Source organism: Zootoca vivipara, chromosome 8, assembly GCF_963506605.1.
Source record: "Zootoca vivipara chromosome 8, rZooViv1.1, whole genome shotgun sequence".
In the NCBI taxonomy this organism is placed as follows: domain Eukaryota; kingdom Metazoa; phylum Chordata; class Lepidosauria; order Squamata; family Lacertidae; genus Zootoca; species Zootoca vivipara.
The window spans coordinates 69,976,013-69,998,321 of record NC_083283.1 but is presented as its reverse complement, the minus strand read 5'-3'; the positions used below and the strand labels follow the sequence as shown (position 1 = coordinate 69,998,321).

At 43.5% G+C, this 22,309-nt stretch overlaps 1 protein-coding gene across 3 annotated transcripts in view; it reads right to left on the bottom strand.

The window, feature by feature from the left end:
• Positions 1 to 11,475: 11,475 nt before the first annotated feature.
• Positions 11,476 to 22,309, bottom strand: part of LOC118089935 (cadherin-9) — a 73,549-nt gene continuing 62,715 nt past the window's right edge. For 2 of the 3 annotated variants that reach the window (XM_035125105.2, XM_035125108.2), the window contains 3 exons: positions 19,369 to 19,486; positions 19,021 to 19,272; positions 11,476 to 12,078 (listed from right to left, as the gene is read on the bottom strand). In XM_035125105.2, coding sequence (XP_034980996.2) covers positions 11,588 to 12,078; positions 19,021 to 19,272; positions 19,369 to 19,486 — 861 coding nt within the window. In that variant the 3' untranslated portion in view covers positions 11,476 to 11,587. The remainder of the gene's footprint in view (positions 12,079 to 19,020; positions 19,273 to 19,368; positions 19,487 to 22,309) is intronic. The other variant, XM_035125107.2, reaches the window with a different exon arrangement.

Genomic DNA, 22,309 nt, shown 5'->3' with positions numbered 1-22,309 from the left:
TCTATTCTGATTTTAGCGACCAACATTAATCCTGAAGTCTATTGTTATGATTCAAGCTGTTGCATTATTGGAAGTCTAACAATGGGTGTCTATTAACAGTAGGTGCCAGTCATTGGGGAAATGATATAATATATCGCTTTGAAGTACAGATTATATTTCCAAAAATCTCAATGCCAGGTTTATCTGCAGATATTTTTGTTTTAACTTCTCTCTTGTTTTTGAACTCAACAAAAATCCTTAAATATATAAATGTGAATATATATAAATGTGAATAATCCTTACATATTATATGCAATATTGTACATGTAAAAAATATGTGCAGGTGTCCTAAAGTAACCAGCACATAAAGTAACTTCCCTCATTTCTTTCATGGATGGACCTGCTCAGAAAACTGTGAAACTGCAAGCGGCTTTCAGCTTTGAGCAGTGCAGAGGTCTGAAGAAATTTATGTAGGAAAGCTCCAATTCAGGGATTCTCTTGTTGCTTTGTAACTGAAGGTCACTGTGAATTGAGCATTGTTTCATTGCATGTTCTCTTATGGATCCAGCACAATAATAACTGGATCTGTAAATAATAAGTAGATGTACTCTAAATCCCCCCCCCCCCGGTTTGCTCCTCCCAAACCCAGGTTCTGGCTCTCCAAATGTGTGCTCTGAATTTCCCTCTGCATAGGTAAAAGGTGTGGAAAGTCATTTGCCTTGCATTTTAGTGGGGAAAGTGATTTTGTACCCCACTACAGCCTAAGCACTGTTAAGTCAGAGTGAGAAAGGAACAATCTTTAGGATTTGCGAAATCTTGGTCAAACAGGTGGAGATTAACGCTGAAGCTGATTATTGAGTTGAAAGATTGCACACACTGAAGTCAATTTGGGCCTACGTCTGGAGATTTGACTTTATGAACGTTTCATAAACATTTAATTAATGAACTCAATAACATTCTGTTTTCCTTCGTTTTTTTTAAAGGCAATGTTATTCTAACTGAACTTCCACAATGGTGTGAAATGGGAGCTCAGATAAATGGATTAATTAAGTAATGAACCCAACAAGAGGAGAATTGAATAATATTTCAAATCAAATTCTTTATTAAATGTTCAGATAAATCAGTGGTGGTGAGCCTATGGCATGAGTGCCAGAGAGGGCAAACAAAGGACCGTCACACCAGCAGGGCCATAGCTTCTGTGCTGGGGGTGGGGGGTGGGGAGAGGAGAGGAGGGTTCACATGCGAGCAGGAGTGGAGGTGGGGATCTCTCAGAAGTGGAGTGGAGGCTTCACGCTGAGAGATCCCCGCCTCCACTCCAGTTTGCAAGCAAGTAGGAGCGTGATCGGGCAGCTCAGCTGAGGAGAGCCTGGCTGCCTTCAGGTGGGCTGCCTCTACCTTGCGCAACCCCAGCAACTATTCAGCCTGGCTGCCTTCATGGGTTGCAGGGGATCTGATGCGGAGGCGGGGGCTCCTTTAAACTTCTCCCCTCAATGGAAAGTGTGACGGAGCCTTCACCTCCCCAGCTGAGCAGCCCCGATCCAGCTCCTGTTCCCGTGCAAGCAGCAGCGCTGCCTAGCGGAGATCAGGTCCTCCCTAACAAGAGTACCCTTGTTCCCATAAATCCTTTTGAGCTGTGCATGAGAGTATATCCTCCAACATTTCTCTGATGAAAATAGGGACATCCTATTCAATTATTATTATTATTATTATTATTATTATTATTACCCACCCATCTTGATGGGGTTGCCTCAGCCACTCTGGGCAACTTCCAGATACATATATAAAAACATAATAAAACATTAAACATTAAAAAAAATTCCCTATACAGGACTGCCTTCAGATGTCGTCTAAAGGTTGTATAGTTACCTATCTCCTTGGCTTGGGGGTCCCGTAACTCCATACACTCCAACATTTCTCTGATGGAAATAGGGACGTCCTACCATATCTTCAAAGGGATGTGGGTGGCGCTGTGGTCTAAACCACAGAGCCTATGGCTTGCCGATCAGAAGGTCAGCTGTTCGAATCCCTGTGATGGAGTGAGCGCCCATTGTTCAGTCCAAGCTCCTGCCCACCTAGCAGTTTGAAAGCATGTCAAAGTGCAAGTAGATAAATAGGTACCGCTCTGGCGGGAAGGTAAATGTCGTTTCTGTGCACTGCTCTGGTTTGCTGGAAGCGGCTTAGTCATGCTGGCCACATGACCCGGAAGCTGTCTGCGGACAAACGCTGGCTCCCTCGGCCTATAGAGCGAGATGAGCGTGCAACCCCAGAGTTGTCTGCGATTGGACCTAATGGTCAGGGGTACCTTTACCTTTACCATATCTTCAGACATTTCTCTGATGAGATCAGGGATATCCTAAGGAAAAGTGGGACATTCTGGGATCAAATAAGAAACCAGGACAGCTTCTGTAAATCTGGGACTGTCCCTGGAAAATAGGTACCCTTGGAGGGTCTGTGACAGGCTGTTTCATTATTGTGAATGGATCAACTCTTTTCCTATTGGAGCAGGAGGTCCTTGATAGAGAAAGGTATCTTCAACCATTTTGTAGCTGAAGTAGTCCATTTAATATCTGAAGAACCAGTTAAAGAGAATTCTGTCACTTTCTATTGAACAATATCAGCTCATGGAGAGTGGCAGTCTGTTTTAAAAACCCTCAAAATTTGCACAGAATGTATGGGATTCTCTACAAGACTCAAGGTTTTCATGGCAAAACTCAGATATGTGGACTATTTCAATGAGAGGGGGAGGGAGGGAAAGAATTTCAGAGCAACAGGTTTCCAGGCCTGAGCTAATATTTACAGCTAATCTGAAAGCTCCCTCCGAAGCTGGGATACACAAGCTGTGAAAAAGGACTGTGTCAGCATGGGGTCATTGTTTCTTCCAGCAAATTACATGGCAGAGTATTATGACAAAATCACAGCTAATGCTCTCCGCTGGCACTGGAGGCTCTGGCAATGAATCAGTGTACTTGGAAGTGAAATACGGTAGGTGAAATTCTGCCTCCAATATTGCAATTGGCTGTAAAGCCTTGCAGAGCTGGCTGTACATCAGTGACACGAAATAGACTGGCAACACAAGGCAGCAGGCAGCGGTATCTTGCTGTGGAAAGCACATTGTCACTTTTTCTGTATGGGACTGGAGCTCCCTCTTGCTTGGAAAAGCAGCATGCTAAATGAAAGAAAGCACATTCAGAGAGGCAGGAGGGAGAAGGGCCCTCGCTCAGTGGTGGAGCTCATGTTCTGCATGTTTGCAGAAGGTCCCAGATTCAATCCCCGACATCTCCAGGCAGAGCTGAGAATTAAGAACCCCTGCTTGAAAACATGGAGAGCTGTTGCCAATCAGGGTGGACAACACTCAAACAGATGGACCAATGGTCTGATTCGATATAAGGCAGTGTGTGGTTAGAGTGCTGAACTATGGTGGGGGACAACCGAATTCTAATCCCCACCCAGCCATGAAGCATCATTGCTTATCCAAAAGGCACCACCAGTCATTCAACAATATTTTTTTTTTTAAAAAACAACAACAGGATGCTACTCAAAACATGCTTAAAGCATCAAGAAATGTATTTATATTATTTAGGACATTTCTATGCTACTTAACATACATATTTTAAAAAATCTCTAATACAGCAAACTAAAACAGCAACAAATGCTACAAAATACACCAGAAAAGCATTGATAAGAACTAATAAGAAACAAATACTGATACAAATTCCTTCTTCTGACGCACGTCTCTACTCAATGTCTATGGGCTGGGGCATTGCATTGTGGGTAAATTAAAACAATGGGTATGGAAACTGTGGATGGGAGCCAGCTCCTGTTCAAAAGCTCTACCGCTAACCTCCAAATCTTAAAATGGTTGCTAAGGGGCCTGACAAAAGGCATGATAAGTTGTCACAGCTCAGTCAAGCCAGTGAGAGGCCCTTCTGAGCTGTTAGAGGACTTGACCAGTCCCCAACCTGGCTGACCACTGATGTCAGGCATCTACTTTTTAGGAGTACATGCCTAAGATATCCTAATTGCACACTTAAAAAATGATGTGATGCAGGTGTATTTGACACCTTCAGAAAACAATGGTGGCTCAGGATGTGGGTGGGTGGAGGCAGGGCCATCCTCCTGGTCACAGCAGTGCTGAGAACATCATAACTGGATGATGACATTGTAACTCTCTGTTGAGTGCATGCTGCTTGCCAAACCCATATTTGCACCTTGCCAAACCCATATTTGCTCCTGCATAGTGTGTGAAGTGGCCCAAAGAGGGGCTGTTTCTCCTGAAGCTCAACTGGAAAGGGAACCTATGGAAGCTTGCCGTTCAGAGGACCTCAAAGGTGCATACTATAGATAACTCAGTGTGAGGTATTGGTGTGTTTGTTTTATCTCATGCTAGTCTTTCCAAGGGCTTAGCCCCCGTTCCTTACAACTTGCACCAACTTCAAACTTGAGAGACTCAACTCTGAGCTTCAAAGCTGTAGCTTAGGCTGCAGTACTAGCATATGCCACCTGCTTGCATAGCAGCTGAGTTTCATGAGCCGAACCCTGTTGAACGGACTCTATGAAGCTCAGGTGGTTCTTCTTAATCTGAGCAACTCAGGTTACCAGAAGTTCTAATATCTGTTTTCCCGTCATTTTGGCTTTGGGGCAGTTTAACCCTTATTCCCTTACCTTGGATTTTGGTGCTTCCCTCTGGCTCTTCTCATCTTTTATTGCTGCCGTGGGGATTTGTTCCCCTACCCAACTTGAATTGGCATGATTCCTTGATGTCTGTCCCCTGTAGAGCCCTGATGCCCATTGAACTGATTGGACAACTAGCAGTTCCATTTGATCACTATAGAAGCATTTATGGTATTTTATATTTAAATAAGACCCAGGCATTATCGGATGCTTGGGTGAGCAGATAATACAGGAAAGAAAACACACCTATGCTTTTCATAGTTGTGCAAAAAACTTGTGTGTGTGTGTGTGTGTGTGTGTGTGTGTGTGTGTGTGTGTATTCTGTGCAGTTATTATATTGACCCAAATATAGGTCACCACTGAATAAAGTCCACACTCAGGTTTCATACCAGCTAGTGACTTTTTTTGAAGGGGGAATAATATAATCATGGAATTGTAGAGTTGAAAGGGACCCAAAGACCCTTCAGCAATGTAGGAATCACAGCTAGGGAGTGCACCATATATTTAGATCAACATGTTATTTAAAGCATAGCAGCCCTGTCCTTTGCATTTCGTCACTCTGGTACACTAATGTTATGGATCAATCAATCAATCTATCTATAATATTGCATCCTTCCTCCAAAAGGAGCCCAGAGCTAGAGGGTCTTTATCCCATCACAAATATTCCAGGTGAGCCATAGCATTCTACAGCAGCTGCAGCCTCTGAACTGTCTTCAAAGGTAGTACTACTCCGAATGAATTACAGCCAGGTCTTGAAGTTACAAAGGCAGGGATAGTGATTTTCTTTTTTACATGTCAACATCAAACAGAAGAGGGAGGGGAAAGCAACCTAATGGATTTGGTGAAACATCCTGCACCCCAAGCTTCTGCCACTACCCAATGATCCCAATTAAGAGATGGGGACAATGAGAAACATGATTGGAACAGTGTTGTGCATTTCAATAACTGATGAGGCTGGATTCCATATAATAAAACACAGGAGATTTCCTTATACCAGCTCCGGTCATTCATCAAAAGAATTCTTTCCAAGCCTCATGTGAAGATGCCAGGGAACGAAGCTGAGGTCTTTTGCATACAGAAAATGTTCTCTGTTTCTGAGCTATGGTCCTTCCTCCAATGTTAGGGATAGATAACCTTGTTGCTCCAGGAGTTGTTAAACTCCAGGCCCAATCCATCCCAGGCAGTGTGGCCAATGGTGAGGGGGTGATATCAGGGACTGGCTGGACGAGGAAGAGTGGTAGCAGCCAGTAGTCCATGAGGCACCTAAGAGAGGAAGGGGACTTTGAACCAGGTTCAGACTGGTGGGACAGGGAGGAATCATCACCAGAGAGTGAAAGTGAAGGGGAGAAGCCTGAGGTAGCCACAGATGCTGATAGAGAAGGAGAAGGGGCTGTGCTTTCCAATACAATCCCAATTCAGTTCCTTTCTCCTCCCCCAGTCTCAGCACAGGAAAGTAAGGGTCGAGAAAAGGCTATAACAATTAGGAAAAGCTGAGTCATGATGAAAAAATGCAAGGAGGAAGGTATAAATGAGGAGAAGAGAGGAGGGAACTTTAGCTTCTGCAGTGCTCATCTGATGTGCCATGTGCTGACTTCCCTGATTACTGAGCAATAAAGTTTATTGCTGCAAGCACTGTGCCTCGTTCTGCTTACAGACAACAGGCGGAGGGGCTTTTTCGGAAGCCTGGCAGGTCATGGCAGTAGTTATCCAACAGCATCTAGACATTTCCCATTCCTGTCCACTAAATTGATCTTACCTGCAATCAGCAAGTCAAATAAATAAATGAGTCCAAGGCGCCTGTAAACAAACAAGGTGGCAGAAGCATCTATGTGACCTCTGTGCAGAATGGTGGGATTATTACACGTGACGGTGAAGGGTCTGCTGGCAGAGGGAAGACCTCACTTCAGAGTGGATGGGGAGAAAGAGGCCTCAGCTTGGATGAATCCCCTGAGCCCAGCTAGGCCTCCAGCAGCCCATCTTTGACCCAATGGGAGCAGTTGGCTTACTTTTGCGTAAGCCTGAGGGGAACCTGGCTACTGCTGCCTTAAGCAGAGATGTACCCAAACATGCCCTCGCCCTGTGGGATCCGGCCTGGGGATGTTCCAAAACAAACCAAAGGAGAGAGGGTAAGAATGACTATTTTATTTCAATTAGAAGTGTGGTCCAGATGTAGCAGTTTGAAAATGCTGCTCTAGTCATTCTGTGTGGTTGGAGATGGATTGAGAACCATCGCTACTGGAGCTAAGTTAGACTGAATGAATGGAGCTGGGAGACCAGGGTTCCAATCCAGCCTTAGCCATGAAGTTTTTCACTGGGTGGCCGTGAGTAAGTCATTCTCACAGCCTAACTCATCACACAGTGTTGTTGTAAGGATGCAGTGGGGAGAACAACCACCAACACCACCTTGAGCTCCTTGGAAGAAAAGTCAGATATAAATGTAAAAAATATATATAATAATAAAAAGTTGTAGATGGCCAGCTTTAATCCATTTGCCACCACCAAGCAAATATACCGAATGAAGAGGATAGCATCACTAATTCCATTATGTGTGAAATCCTATTCTTGCTAAGTTAGTGGACGGTTAATAATCTCATAAACCCAGTGCATATTTTAATATATATATTATCATCTCTCTCTCTCTCTTTTTTTAAAGGAAATGCATTCCTCATTAGCACCAAATCATTGAAAGCATGAAAGCAAATGTTTCTGTGCAAGTTAACAAGATGTTTTTTTTTTGAAGGAATACACTATGTAACCTATTTTTAGAGTATCAAGCTTCTTTTGTTTCCCTGTTTTGCTTCCCCTTCGTTTTAAAAGCCATTAGTGACAAATCTTTAATTGCTTAATAGTCTTTAAAAGTGTATTAGATTGGATTGCTGCAGACGTTCTTGGATTGCTGACATTTGCTTATTGCTTCAGAATGGAAACAAGGGGGGTGGGAGGTTTGACATAAAGCCCAGTACAGAAAAGACAATGGCTTCCATTAGCTATATTTATTTCAATTATGGGAAGCGTGGCCAACTTGTTCCCAATGGCCTTGCTCTTTTGCTTATGACGGCACCCAGGCATACAAAAAGCATGCTGTTTCTCCTCTTCTCGACTGCACAAAAAGAGACATTCCATTTTGAACATTTCCTCATATCATTCTTGTCATGGGCCAGGAGCCAGCTTCACCTGCTGAACAACAACCTGCAGAGTTAGATGGACAAATAGTTTAATTTGCTATCAAGTCACTCCATGCCTTCCAATTTCCAGCTGATTTTTTTTTCCTCCAGGGTGTGGTTCCAGATATTCCAGAGAGAAGGAATGAAGAGATCTGGGTAGTATATATAGAGGTAGAGGAGAAGAAAAATTACAGTTATCCGAACATCAGCATTCTCACAACTCATGCTGAAGGCATAAGTATGGGAGAAAGGAATGTTTCATATGCACAACCTATAAACTGTGTCACAGCCTATGTAGTGGATATTAGTCCTATTCCGGCACTGATCCAGAACAGACAGGGACAAAAGGTTGTATCCTGACTAGAGATATCATAATACATCATTTTTTTTGTTCTGCCTTGCATCACCTGCAGCACTGTTTCCATTCTGCTGCAGTTCTTCTGCCAAAAAACTATGTTACTTGTCTTTCTGTCCACTGTGGATAAATTTGTAAGTTACGTTGTCATTACTTTATGACAACCTATGCATTTCAGTGGAAAGGAAACACAGTGCAAATGGATGGGAGAAGCATAGTCACATATGCATCTTTTGCAGACTTAAAGCAACAACATCGACAGACATAAATTGTACTCACCGAATTGATTTTTGTTATGGATGCAGGACAAATAAGTAAAGACCAACCATTTCTGTTTCTGTTGGGATTTTCTGGCATCCATACTCCTGATCCCAACCTCCCAATTCATGCCACCCACTCCATCCCTGACTTTTGCAAGCTTAGTGGAAAGGTCTAAAGGGGGCTCCCAAGCAAGTTATCAAGGTTTATGGTCATGAGACAGCTTCTAAGCATCTTCAGCCCACCTGAAACCTCCCTATCAATGCACAAAGGATGGGAAACAGAACAGGCTCGCCTGGCATTCTTGGATTCGGACAGTGTGCATGTGCATTTTTTCATTCTCCGCATGTTTAAGCTGAAAAAGGCTGGTCTATAATTTATTAGGGGGGAAACAGAAAAAACTCCCAAGTGCTAGAAATTAGATGTATTTATGAGAATGGCTGCTAGAAATGTTCCCCCAAGAAAGACTTGTTTCCAAAATGTGCCAGGCCTGGAATAAATTAATTTCTAGCACTTTAAGCCCCCCCCCCTCTTTTGGCCCACCAGTAATGCTTCTGTTGGGCTTTCTATATTTTATTAGGCCAATATTTTCACTCGGTGACAACCGGTGCCCCCAATGTTTATGGCAAGATTGCTGCAGAGTCATTGACACAGGTCTGCCTTCTGATTCTGCCTGTGTGCTGTTTATATGAGATAACATAAAGTGTCCCACCCGCTCTGAAGGTGGAGCCAGAGGATTTTATCCTCTTCATCAAGTAGAGCAATTATGTAGACTGCTCCCACCAAGTAAATGACTGTGTCTCAGAGCAGGTGACTTTCAAACAATGAAGCCCAGTTTTTGACCTTGGACTAATCACACTCTCACAGCCCAATTTGCCTCACAGGGATGCAGTGAGGATACATTTCTTTCAGGAAATGGGCAATTGTCTCACATATCACACTTGGAAGAGGCTATGATCGACATTGCCCAATGGGACACTCAAGCTGAAAAGGAGGGAAAAGATTGATGTGCCTCAAATGAACATTAAGGGTTGTATCCCAAAGTTCTACTCAGAGTACATCCACTGAAATTAATGGACCTAAGTCAGTCAAGTCCATTAATATCAATGTGGGTAGAAGCAACATTGAAAACAACTCTTAGTTTCTGGGGCCTTCATCATGAAGAGGTTCTGGTTGTGAGAATAAAAGTATGTGGGGAGTGAGGAGAGATAATCATGTATGGTCCTGAACTACATAGTAAAATATTGTCACCTGATCTTCTGTCCTCACAGCAGGATTGGAATTGTGTTGGAAAATAGAGGCACTCTGGTCAAGAGAAATTAGCTATATGACTTATGAACATTGAAGAGGGGTGAGAGGGGAGTTCTTAGCGTTGCAGAATAGGATTATAATTACAGAGTGTCAAAATGTAATTTTGAATCTTGAAACCAAATAAAATATTAATATCAAAGAGAGAGGAGGAGAGAAAGAAATGGTCTAAAGAGGAAATAATTGTTAAGATAGAGATTAAAATGCCCCAGGCTAAATCTAGGGCCCGTTCCTGAGAAATGCAACACCTGCTTGTAAGCAGCTAACAGTTGTTTCTCTGAATACCTTGTTCCAGGCAGCAACAGGAAACTCTCTTAAACACAAGGCAATGAATGGATGAAGCTTGTGGCTGAGTTACGTGTTAAGTAGATTGTGCTAACTGACACTTAGAAGAACAAAGGAAGTTAGGGAGGACTTAGTGGGCGACAGGGAGATATAGTTCCCAAAATGCATAGTTAAAGTTGGCTATAAAAATTGCATAAAAGTGGGGCAAGCCGGATTAGAGACACTTGTGATTGGGTGACACACAGGGGTCTGTTGGAATCAAAGATGTGTGTATCACACACTGTGGGGAAACCAGTGCTTTTCTTCTAGGAAAAAAAAATGCCAGTAATGAGTCCCCCTGGGGAAAAAAAGCACTGGGGGGGAAAACTTTTTTTTTTAAAAAAAAATGTAACCTGCAGATAGGCTCAATTGTCTGCACAGCCAGGTAGATGGGACACCATTCTTGTACAAGAACAATTCCTTTCTGCTTTGCTACCTGATATTGGTCTCTGCATAGACAACAAACCTCAAAGTGGAGAGTTCCACAACACAGTCCAATCATTCTTGGGGTGCCCTGAACGCAGGAACTATTTACATCTAATTCATACATCTGAAAAGAAAAGCAACCTGCTTCCCACAAATAGTTACAACACACTGGCCTAGTTTGGTGCCCTTTGGATATTTTGGAATTGATTGATTAACTCCCAACATCCCTGACCATTTGTCATGCTGGCCAGGGCTGTGGGAGTCATAGTCCAATATGCGTGAAGAGCACCAGGTTGGGTTGGAAAAGGCTGTAATGTGCATTTCCTATCATTGACTCAAGCGCCCCACATGCTGAGCAAATGAAACCAGCCATCTATTTATCAATACTAATTTATTTAATAAAAATACAAAAATATAAATATACATATATAAAAATATCATGAATCGACACACAGACATTCTTTTACTCAATAAATATGGCAGTAATATTCATTCTTAAAATTTTTAAGGTGTAATCAGATTATAAGATGGGTACATATAGTCCCAGACAGCCGTAGGAAAAGTGAAGCAAAGTGTTCCTTTAGAAAAAAAAGTTATACTTTCCAACTTGTTTATTAAAGGCACAAAAAGCCTTTTTAGGTATCTTTTCATAAGTGCTGAGTATCTTCTTTCCAACATCTTAGGCAGAGAGGGTGAAATATAGTTTTGTCTTAAAATAGCAATTATAAAATCTAACCAGTTTCATTCACGTAGACTTGTTAAGCAAACCCTTACTAAGACAAACACCTATTTTTGTATTTTTCCAAGTAAGAGAATGTAGGCCACTTTTATCTAGATACAGAGGCATGAATCCCATCAATAATGACCAAGTCACAAAATGCTATTATTAGGTCATGATCCAAGGCTGCCCGGTCGCCAGTGTAAGCACACAAGCCCCTTTCTTCTATGTAGGACTGTTCCCATTCTCTACTACCTTGAGGAATGCTCTGCAGATATTCATTGGGGCTGTACGCACAGAGCCATTGTCACTGAGAAAGATGGGGCAGATCTGTCTCATCACATGGAACCTTTCATCTGCGCTTGGAGTCCCTGGATTGGCATGTCAATCTTGGTCACTCTCATCTCCGCCATACATATCTGCCAGCTTTTTAAACCGAGGTCCCCAGTCACTGAGATAATCGTAATCTTGGTTGCCACCATCTGTAGTGAGTGATTCCAAAGAGCTAAGCGAATTTGCTATAGAATCGTTCCCTTCATACGCATATGTTGCTAAAGAATCGTAAGGAGGTGCCGTTGGATCCAAATCATTTTCCTTTAGCCTTCGATGGATAAAATCTTGGACATTAATGTTCTCCCACAGTGGCACAGTTCTCCTTATCTGGAAGATAGTTTCTGGCATCACATCCCTCCTCATTTTGCTTTCTTCTCTGGCTTCGGGATTTCTCAGCGTGCCAATGTCAAAGGCTTGAGTATCTTCTTCGCCACCTCCTTCATCATTATAGGTCACAATATTGTCTCGGACATCATCCTTGGAAATGATCAAGGGCTCTTTCTTCCTCTGCCGCTTCATTGCGGCAAACAGCACGACTAAAACTAGGAGCAAACAAAGAGAAGTAAGGAACAGACAAGCCGCTTTGAGATATTTATTAAAAATAAAAAGCGGTATAGAAATTTAAATAAATAAATAAATAACAGGCTAGATAAGCAGGTGGATACTGAAAAGCAAATTAAAAGGGCCTCACCTAGACCAGGGGTAGCCAACTCTCAAGAGGCTGCGATCTACTTTCAGAATTAAAAACTGGCAGTGATGTACCCCTGGTTTTTTTGGGTTGAGCTTTTGTTGGGAAGGAAAGCCTCATTTTTAGGGGTTAAAAAAGCTTTGGGGGGGGGAGTTCCTTTGGGGGGGGGTTAAAGGCAAGGGACGAAGGGGTAAAGTCACTCACAAAAAGATCTCTATGGATCATAACAGCAGCACAGAGAAAGCTCCGTCTTCCCTTCCATACAACATACAACAATGGAGGGCATGACGAGGGGGTGTGGCAGGAGTCAGTTTTAGCGATGCTAAGGAAAGGGAGCCAGAGATTGACAGCGATCTACCCAAACCTCATGGGGATCTACCAGTAGATCACGATTGACCTGTTGGACATCCCTGACCTAGACAAAGCTGTTCAAAAGCCTCATTGATCACAATAGGTGTATGCTTGACTCTCCCATTAAAATTAATGAGACCTAGGACTTCAACCATATACAGTCGTACCTCGGCTCCCGAACGCCTTGGGAGTCACACGTTACGGCTCCCAAACAATCAAAAACTAGAAGTGAGTGTTTCGGTTTTCGATTTATTTATTTATTTATTTTGGGAAGCCAAACATTTGGCATGGTTTCCACTATTGCTTCTGCCGTGCCTGCACAATCAGAAACCAATTGGAAGCCGCACCTTGGCTTCCTAATGTTTCAGAAGTTAAATGGACTTTCAGAACAGATTCTGTTCAACTTCCGAGGTATGACTGTACATGCTATCAAGAGTAAAGCTCACTGAACTCAATCAGGCTTATGAGTATGCAATCATGGGATTTATCTGTTGAAGTCCTGAAGTGAGTCCTGACAGTCTCACTAGATATTGATGTGCAATCGGTGTCAATTTATGTGCACAGACTCCCTCCATGGGACAATAACCCTGAGGAAGGTCCCTCTTCCCCCTGTAGGAGCCATATATGTGGAAATCTACATATGCACAGTGCCCTCTTCAGGCTAATATTGTTTGTGCTGCAGCTTAGCAACAGAGCAAATGCCTTTCATGCAGAAGATTCCAGCTTAAATCCCCAGCGGGGCTGGGAGGGTTGGGGGAGATTGTAGGTCTTAGGAAAATTCAAATTGCTATCTGAAATGTAAAAGGTAACGGTAAAGGACCCCTGCCAGTTAAGTCCAGTCGCAAATGACTCTGGGGTTGCGGCACTCATCTTGCTTTGCTGGCCAAGGGAGCCGACGTTTGTCCACAGACATTTTTTCTGGGTCATGTGGCCAGCATGACTAAGCCACTTCTGGCAAATCAGAGCAGCACATGGAAACGCTGTTTACCTTCCTGCCAGAATGGTACCTATTTATCTACTTGCACTTTGATGTGCTTTTGAACTGCTAGGTTGGCAGGAGCTGGGACCAAGCAACAGGAGCTCACCCTGTCGCGGGGATTCGAACCACTGACCTTCTGATTGGCAAGCCCAAGGCTCAGTGGTTTACACCACAGCGCCACTTGTGTCCCCTTTATCTGAACTGAGCCAGTTTTTTTTTACCTGCATCACACTCAACACCATATATTTTCCTATATACATAAAAAATATACGGTAAGGCTGTCATCATGCTGCAGTTTGCCGGTTGGTGGCCACACCAAGTCTAGCATGTTGGAGCTGTTTAATGGAGGAGGGTTGGTTGCACATGTGCGCAGCGAGGTGTCATGGAAGTAGAGTGCACTTTGGCAAACTGCTCTGTGAAGCTCTTCCCATCCTTTATTAAATGCAGCTGCATCGAGGTTCAAAGGAGGGGGAAGGCACTTCACAGAATGGTTTGGCAGAGTGCTCTGTGAGGTGCTTCTCTCCCGCTAATTAAATGTTGATATAGTGAGGTTTAATGGTGAAGGGTGATGATGCAGAAAACCATTTTCCAGAGTGCCTGCCCCTCCTTTAAAGGGTTTTTTGGCAAGCTGTGCGGGGATAGGTGAGGGGGTGGGTAATGTGTAAAGAGTTTAGTCAGTAGAGAAGAGGGTATGGGGAAGTGGGGCTGGTGAGTACTGTCAGTTTGCATTTCTTGTACAGAAAGTATTGATCTGATGTGTCTTTCCTATTCTACTTAGTTCAAGAGTGTTCTGAAAGGTTTCTTTCTATGTGAAAGAAGCAGGCAGAAGGTTTCTGATGTTTGGGTTATTCCTTCTGGAAAGCTGAATACAGCTGGTTTATCATGCTGACTCTAATAGTCAGCCCAGGAGGAGCCTGGATTTCACATTTTCTCTTTCTATCTCTTTGTTCTGGTGTGGTGTGGTGTTCTGCATGCTATAGTGTTAAGGTTTAGTCTTATTATACAGGTGAAACTCAGGAAATTAGAATACCGTCGAAAAGTGCATTTATTTCAGTAATGCAACTTAAAAGGTGAAACCAATATATGAGATAGATGCATGACATGCAAAGCAAGATATGCCAAGCCTTTATTTGTTGTAATTGTAATTATTTGTCATTAGGCGGGTCAATTATAAATGGAATGTAATTAATGAAATGTAATAGTGATGTTTATTTTTGTATTATTGTACCTATTTGTTTTATTACTGTGGAATTTCCAAAGGAAAGCATTTGAAAAAAAAATTAAAAGAAAAAGAAAAAATAATAAGTTGTGTTACTGAAATAAATGCACTTTTCGACGATATTCTAATTTTTCGAGTTTCACCTGTAAGTTATTGTCCAGTTTAAGATAAGTCTGCTGTGACTGGATTTCTTATGGACTGTGCTAATCCTGGATTCGTGACCATTATGCTCATTTGCCTTCAGTGGCAGTTGGAACGAGCAGGAGAGCAGCCCCATTGTAGGTCAGGTAGGCATGGCTTGATCAAAATGGCCTTGTGGGCCAAGTGGAGATGCCTCAAGGGGCTAATTAGCCTCATGGATGAGAAACTTCTGGTCCTCGGTGTAGACAGTACTGAACTAGATGGACCAATGGTCTGATTCAATATAAGGAAGCTCCCTTTGCACCTATGAGCATTGTCAGGTGGGGTGGGACGGCACCTGTGCTGGCATTTAGGAGGGAAAGCTAGCTGGTCTGCTCTCAGAACCCTCTGTATGCATTTGGTGCCCATGGGTACCAAATGACTGAACCAAGGTTATACTGTAGTGAGGATGTTGCTGAAGCAAGTCGACTAATAAATGTGCATGGTCTATTCTACTCATGTTGTTTTCACAAACAAGTTTTAGAGAATCCACTTCTCACCTTGGCACTTCCTTTTTGCCTTCACTACAAAGAATACTCTCACTGGCTCTTCAGCCTATTCACTTATCCCCCTTTAGCACTCATCTTCGTTGTTGTTGTTATGGACAACACATCAAGTTTCATACTTCAACAGTTAAAAGTATGATCCTTAGAGGAGGTAGCCTCTTATTAGAGAAGTGGCTTCTTCTGCATTGGTATTTGGGACTTTTATGAACTTGTAAAAGCTCATCATAAATTTAATTGCTGCATTAAACAGCAGGAAACAACGCAAGATGCCAGTGTGCCTTTAGTTCATCTTCAGCTACACTTACATTCCTTTGGTGGTGGGTTGCTTTCTGCCCATCAAAACAAACTATAATGTTATAATTATTGGGTGGGAGTCGGTGAATTTTTACTCAAGGGTAGATCCATTGAAACTGATGAACATGACTAAGTTAGTGCCACAGTTGTGCTAGTGCCAAGTCCCACTAACACAACAAGGCTTTGCTTCCTCTCCTTTCCCATCATGCCTGCTCCCAAATTGGTTCTAGGACGTTGGAAAAAGCCCCAGAACAGTGCATAGGACCGGGGTGGAGAAGCATGGGTAAACAAGGGTTTCTTGGTGTCTGAAAGTTGTGGTGGCACCAGACATGTTTCACTGATGAGATCATTCCTGGATGTTCTGAAGCAGTACTCATCCCCAAATAAATATAATGTAGGATTAAAAACACATACTTTGAAAGAAAATATGTTTAGAAAATGGCTCCCTTTTTCGGGGGGGAGGGGCTGCGTTGCAGGTGACGACCCGAGACCTCCCAGTGACCCGGCAGGGGGTGAAGGGATGCTGCCCACATCATTAGCACTCCCAGACACTGTGTCACGCCCCCTGGCTGACCAATCGGGTTAGCCGGGGGGCGTGGACACCTGGCATTTAAAGCGCAGCGCGGCTGGGGAGAGCAGCCTCCATTCGTCTCCTCCCTCTTCTCTGAAGTCTCTCAGCCCCACCCACCTCACAGGGTGTCTGTTGTGGGGGAGGAGGGGAAAGGAGATTGTTAGCCACTTTGAGACTCCTTCGGATAGTGATAAAGTGGGATATCAAATCCAAACTCTTCTTCTTCTTCCCTCGGATCTCCCAGCCCACCCACCCTCTTTTCTTGCATTGCTTGACTATGGCCTTGCTACAACTAATGTCGATCGCCTGGTTGTTGGGGCCAGGTAGGAATTTTCCCACTTGACAAATTGGCACCAGCCATTTGGTTTTCGCCTACCTAGTAGTAATCGTCACAACTTTGTAAGGTTAGCTGTTAGGTAAACCTTGTCATGGGAGGGGTAGGTGTTGCCTCTGGCCTGGCCCTCCACGTTAAGGGTATCCCGTTAAAGGGATCCGGGGGTATGGTTCCTGTCAGAAGCCTGGGCATGGGCTAGGGCCATGCCACGACCCCCTTAGTGACCCTGGGGGTGCTCAATTGATGTATATCGTGGGGCTCCCCCTATCGGTGGTTGACCCTTATGGGACTCCTGCAGACAGGCGGGAGTCAGGATATAGTCTTGCTTCATCCAATTGCCTAAGCCAAACACTCACATCTGTAATCAACTTACAGGTAGGTAGCCGTGTTGGTCTGCCGTAGTCGAAACAAACAAACAAAATCCTTCCAGTAGCACCTTAGAGACCAACTAAGTTTTTCATTGGTATGAGCTTTTGTGTGCTTTTGGAAGGATTTTTTTTTATCTGTAACCAATAAAGTTGTGGCCTAATTTATCCCAATAAACCAACATATACTTGTCTGTGTGCTTATTTCTGAGGGAACTGCGGGGCCTGGGGGCTCGCCACGCAAATGTTTCTTCTCCATCTTCTCTCTCCATGTGCCTGCTAAATATCTTTTGGAGTTCCCACAAGCCTCCGGAGCAGATCTGAGGAGGGCACAAAGGGGCATGGGGAGAAGAGAAGAGGGGAGGTTCCACTGTGCAATATACATCCTTGTGCTAATGGAAACAGTTCATTGGGTGTCACCCATTAGGTTTGAAAATATGTATTGAAATATGTATTATATGCACATTTTATTACGGTTTTTCTTTTGAATTCTGCATGTATTTGGAAACCGGATGAAGTAGACTTATGGGTGAAGACACTAGAAAGTGATGTGGACCAGAAATAAACTGATGTGCCAATTCCTAATTTGATACTACAGATCTCAGACACGGCAAGGATCTTCGTTTTTCTAGCTTTGTTAATTAACCACTAATTGGGAGAAGGCCACCTGAATTGGACCTTGTATTAATTTGTATGCTGCACAGAACTAGATCAAACTAAGATGCCTCTGGCACTTCCTCCCCCCCAATTTTTGACCCCCACTAGGTGAAACTTTCTTCCTTTTGATCTTAGTGTTGATAAGTCACACACAAGCAAAGATTTGTAACTTTGTGACATCACAATGGATGATGCAATGCAGCTCTTCAGGCTGACACATGGCCAAGAGGCAGCGTTGTCCACAGTCACTACAAGCAAAGCAAGAGACATGGCCGTTCCTCAGAAAGTAAAGATAATTCCTGACATAGGCCATTCAGACTTCATTGGTATGTCATCGTTGGCAGAGATGCTCATACATCATGACTTCCACCCCCTCATCATGTTAGATAGTATGCAATATTATTAAATATAACTACCCTTATATCTCAGTCGATATTTGAACTATCGGAATCTGGCATAATTCCCCTGATCTCTTTGCAATGAGTTTGGGGGCTGTTGATCAGAGACATAGGATGGCACACAACCACCTGGTGGGTTATACAGAGGTACTTTTGAACCCATGTATGAACTACGTTCATTTTCCAAAAATGCCAATTTAAAGAATGAGCATGTGCAATATATGTTTCGTATGTGTAAGCTATGTTACTGTTCCAAAACAGCAATTTCAAGTCTCAGCAAGTAAAACATGTTGTTTTGCATGTTCCCTCGCTAGTATCAAAACATCTCTAAACTAGCAGCTGGTTACAGCTGACCTACACAACTGAGCATTGGGACACAGCTGGCGCTGTGGTCTAAACCACCGAGCCTCTTGGGCTTGCCGATCGTAAAGTCGGCAGTTCGAATCCACTCGGTGGGGTGAGCTTCCATTTCTCTGTCCCAGCTCCTGTCAACCTAGCAGTTCAAAAGCATGCCAGTGTGAGTAAATAGATAGGTACAGCTGTGGCGGGAAGGTAAACAGCGTTTCCGTGTGCTCTGGCTTTCATCACGGTGTTCTGTTACACCAGAAGCGGTTTAGTCCTGCTGGCTACATAACCCAGAAAAGCTGTCAGACAAACGCTAGCTCCCTTGGCCAGAAAGCATAAATGAGTGCCACACTCCATAGTCAAATTTGACTGGACTTCACTGTCCAGGGTTGCTTTACCTTTACCTTACAGAACTGAGCCCCACCCCCCCAATCCCCATATTAAAGCACCTCTTAACTTGATGAGTTGCAATTTGTGCAGGTCTGGAAAAAGGAATGATGAGAAGTTGGCCCTTAGGGCAAATATCCTCTTCCCCTTGTTTGGACATTTTAATCGTTTTTCAGATGTAAAGCAAGAGAAGGGGACTGTACCACCTACCCAGGAGAATCACGATGCAGAGCAGAATGGCAACGAGGGCTCCTGTGCTAAGACCCGCTGGAAGGAGCAAAGCTTCAGCATTGCAAGACTGCATGTTCCCCCGGCTGTCACAGGCGCACACCCGGATAGTCAGTGTACCTGTACTGCTTTGGATGGGGTAGTCATTGTCAAATATTACCACTGGCAGGACATAGGTGCTCATTTTATTCCGGCTGTATCCATTCCTTCTTGTTACAACACCCGCTGTGTTATCTGAACCAGAAGACCAAGAGAAATGGAAACTCACATTAGGAATCTTTACATGCAGGGATGAAAAAAGGGCACCTAGAGCTGATAATTAGAGCCTACCTTTGTTGTCCACGATAGAGAAGTTCGGATGGACTGTGTATTCTGGCACCAGCTCAAAAAAAAATTTGTGTCCACGTGGGGGCTCGTCCTTGTCCACAGCACTAATGGTTTGTATGAGCTGCCAGGAAACATTGGAACATGTTGTGAGAAAATTAAAGCCACCTTTTCACTCTCTAATTCTGAAATACCTGAAATGACTTCAGAAGAACCAGATCAATGGCATTTTACTACTGTTGTGTGGAGTTCATACTGGAGATTGATTTATGGATAAGGCACAACTCACACTGCCTGTGAGGGAATGTTTCTCTCTGCTTGCCATCTGTTGCCCCAGCACAGTTCCTTTCAAACTGTGTTGCAGCAAACCATGGGGTTTGTTGGAAGTTTATAAGGAGTTACTCAATAAGAGGACCAGTAAATTCCTCCCTGTGTCATTCCTGATGATTAGGATCTCTGTCTTTGCACACTTGGAAACCCCTGCCTTCCACTTTCCACTGCAGTGGGTGCATAACCACCACCCCCCAACCATGCATTTATTTGTGGTACCCATATGTCAATTCAGGTTGTTTGACTTCGCATCCTCCTCAGAGCACACAAACAATGGCTTGCTCTTAGCTTCAGCAGGCAGCCCTTGGTGCTCTGAATAATTCTCAAAGCCCTGATTGGCAAGCTCAACAGTGACTTTCTGGAATCTCCAGACACTTCTAATGCCTCACATTACAATTACAGCTACTCCACATGCGCTACCCACTGTCAAGTAGATTTCAAGTCCCTGTTCAAGTCACAGGGATGAATCAGAATGCTCAGCTGGAGCTGCGAAGGGACGGAAAGAGGGGGGAGAAGTAAGCCCTATGCAATGCTAGCTGAGGGGCGATACTGGCAGACTCAAAAAGACAAGCTAGTCCACTTCATATTTATCTGAAAAGACAAAAGAGCTGACATCAAACGCTGAGAGCGAGCATGAGGAAGTGGCAGGGGAAATTCGACAAGCCAAACATGCACTGAAATGCCTTGGTGTTTATATGTCTATGCATACATACATATATATATGAACTAGTTCCCAATATTCTGCCATGCTTTAGAGCAGGGGTTCCCAAACTTATTTGGCCTACTGCCCCCTTTCCAAAACAACAACAACAACAACAACTCAGTGCCCCTGGAAATCCAACTTCTCTACGTGAACAAACAGAAAGCTGCTGTGACAAATTTGTGGTTTTTTTAGGTTTCTATATTTCTACCTACATCCTACAACATAGTAAAGTTGCAATCCAAAAATGGTTCACCCAAGCCCAGGAAAACCCCTCGCCTCTAGCACAACTGCTGAATCTGGGGGAGGTGTTGTTGCCATCCCACAATGGTGCCTGACCTGGCAGTAAGCATCAGTACACAGCATACAACAGTTTGAACGGTTGTTCAAAATTATCTTCTCTTCCTTCTTTATGCTTCCTCTGTGCGCTTATTTTTATTCAGTGCCCCCTAATTGCACCCGAGGCTACTACTGCCTCCTAGATCGTTCCAGCACCTCCCCCTGGGGGGGGGTGGTATCACCCACTTTGGGAACACACTGCTTTAGAGTGACTAAATGAGAAAACCAGCGAGTGGCTCAGCTTTGGATCAGGAACATGTTCCAGATTGGAACCCCACAGCTTCTCCCAAATAAAAGTAGTGTAGTTAAGAACATTGCACATTCATTGGCCCCAAGATCCCAAGATGGGAGCAGATTTGATTCTTAATAGCTAGAGTCTACATCCACCACATTACAAGAAACACTTTAGCAAGCATTCATTCCCATAAATAAATAAATTGTCCTCCTTTCATGTTCCTGCCTATGAAATTGGTCTTTTCAGTGGTGGCTGGTGCCCATCAATTCTAGTGGGATGCAGTGCAGGTAGCCCTAACAGTTGGTGGAGATTGAGACAATGACAGTTGGAGGCAAGTAATTCTAGTTTTGCCCCCACCTTCCTCCCTGCTGTTCTACAAGGGCAATAATGAGACAAAGGAGGGGGAAGCAGCTGACAGGCATTAGGAAGTATGGGACATACTTACAATAACGATGATCCTACCTGAGACACAGATTTACCAAGGGCCAATTCTCTGTTTTGTGTGGTTGTGACAACAAGTCAACTGAATATAATGTTCAATTGCCCCATGTATAGAGCGGCTCGGGTTAGTATATTGACCCGATAATCCAGAAACTAGCTGATAAACCAGTTGAGTCACACCTTGCATACGTGCTGCAAGACACGGATCCCCATAGAACCTTGCAGGTTGCAAAGTTTTTAACCTCAGTTCTCTCGCACAAGAGACGTTCTGGAATGCTGTTTGATTACTGAAAGTTTTTATTTATATTAATCTTAATCGAAAATTTGACTCTCTTGTATATTCTTTGTCTCCCCCAATCGTCGTGATGCGTTTTATGATGTACTTTGTAAATGGTCTTGTGATTTTGTAATGGTTTTGTCTGGTTCTGTTATGGTTTTGTTTTGTTTTGTTTTGTTTGTTTATATGGGCTTAAAGCCGTAATAAATATCTATCTAATGATCCTACAAGCGTAAGAACCATTATCTGTGTGCAGGGCCCCTTGCAGTCTTTAAGACTTCATTCAACACAGAGACACTCATGCACTCAATGATGTTCAAAAGACAGAGCTTCTTACTGGTGAAGGACCAACTAAGGAGGAAAATAAGAGTCTCTTTAGTACTGGGTGTATGCTGCAATTCAGTGAAGGAAACCTGAAGTATGTTTATTGGGTCTAGAATTTAGTTTGCTGAGTATCAGGTTCCGTTTAAAAATACAGGAGCGAGTTTCTAGTCTTCACGGCTGTGACGATCTATGTTTTAGTGATGGGCAACCTTTTGAGCTTGGTGTGTCAAAATTCGCCAAAAAACCGAGCATAACTCGGGTGGTGTGTCACTTCGAAAAAAAACCCCATAATTTCGCGATA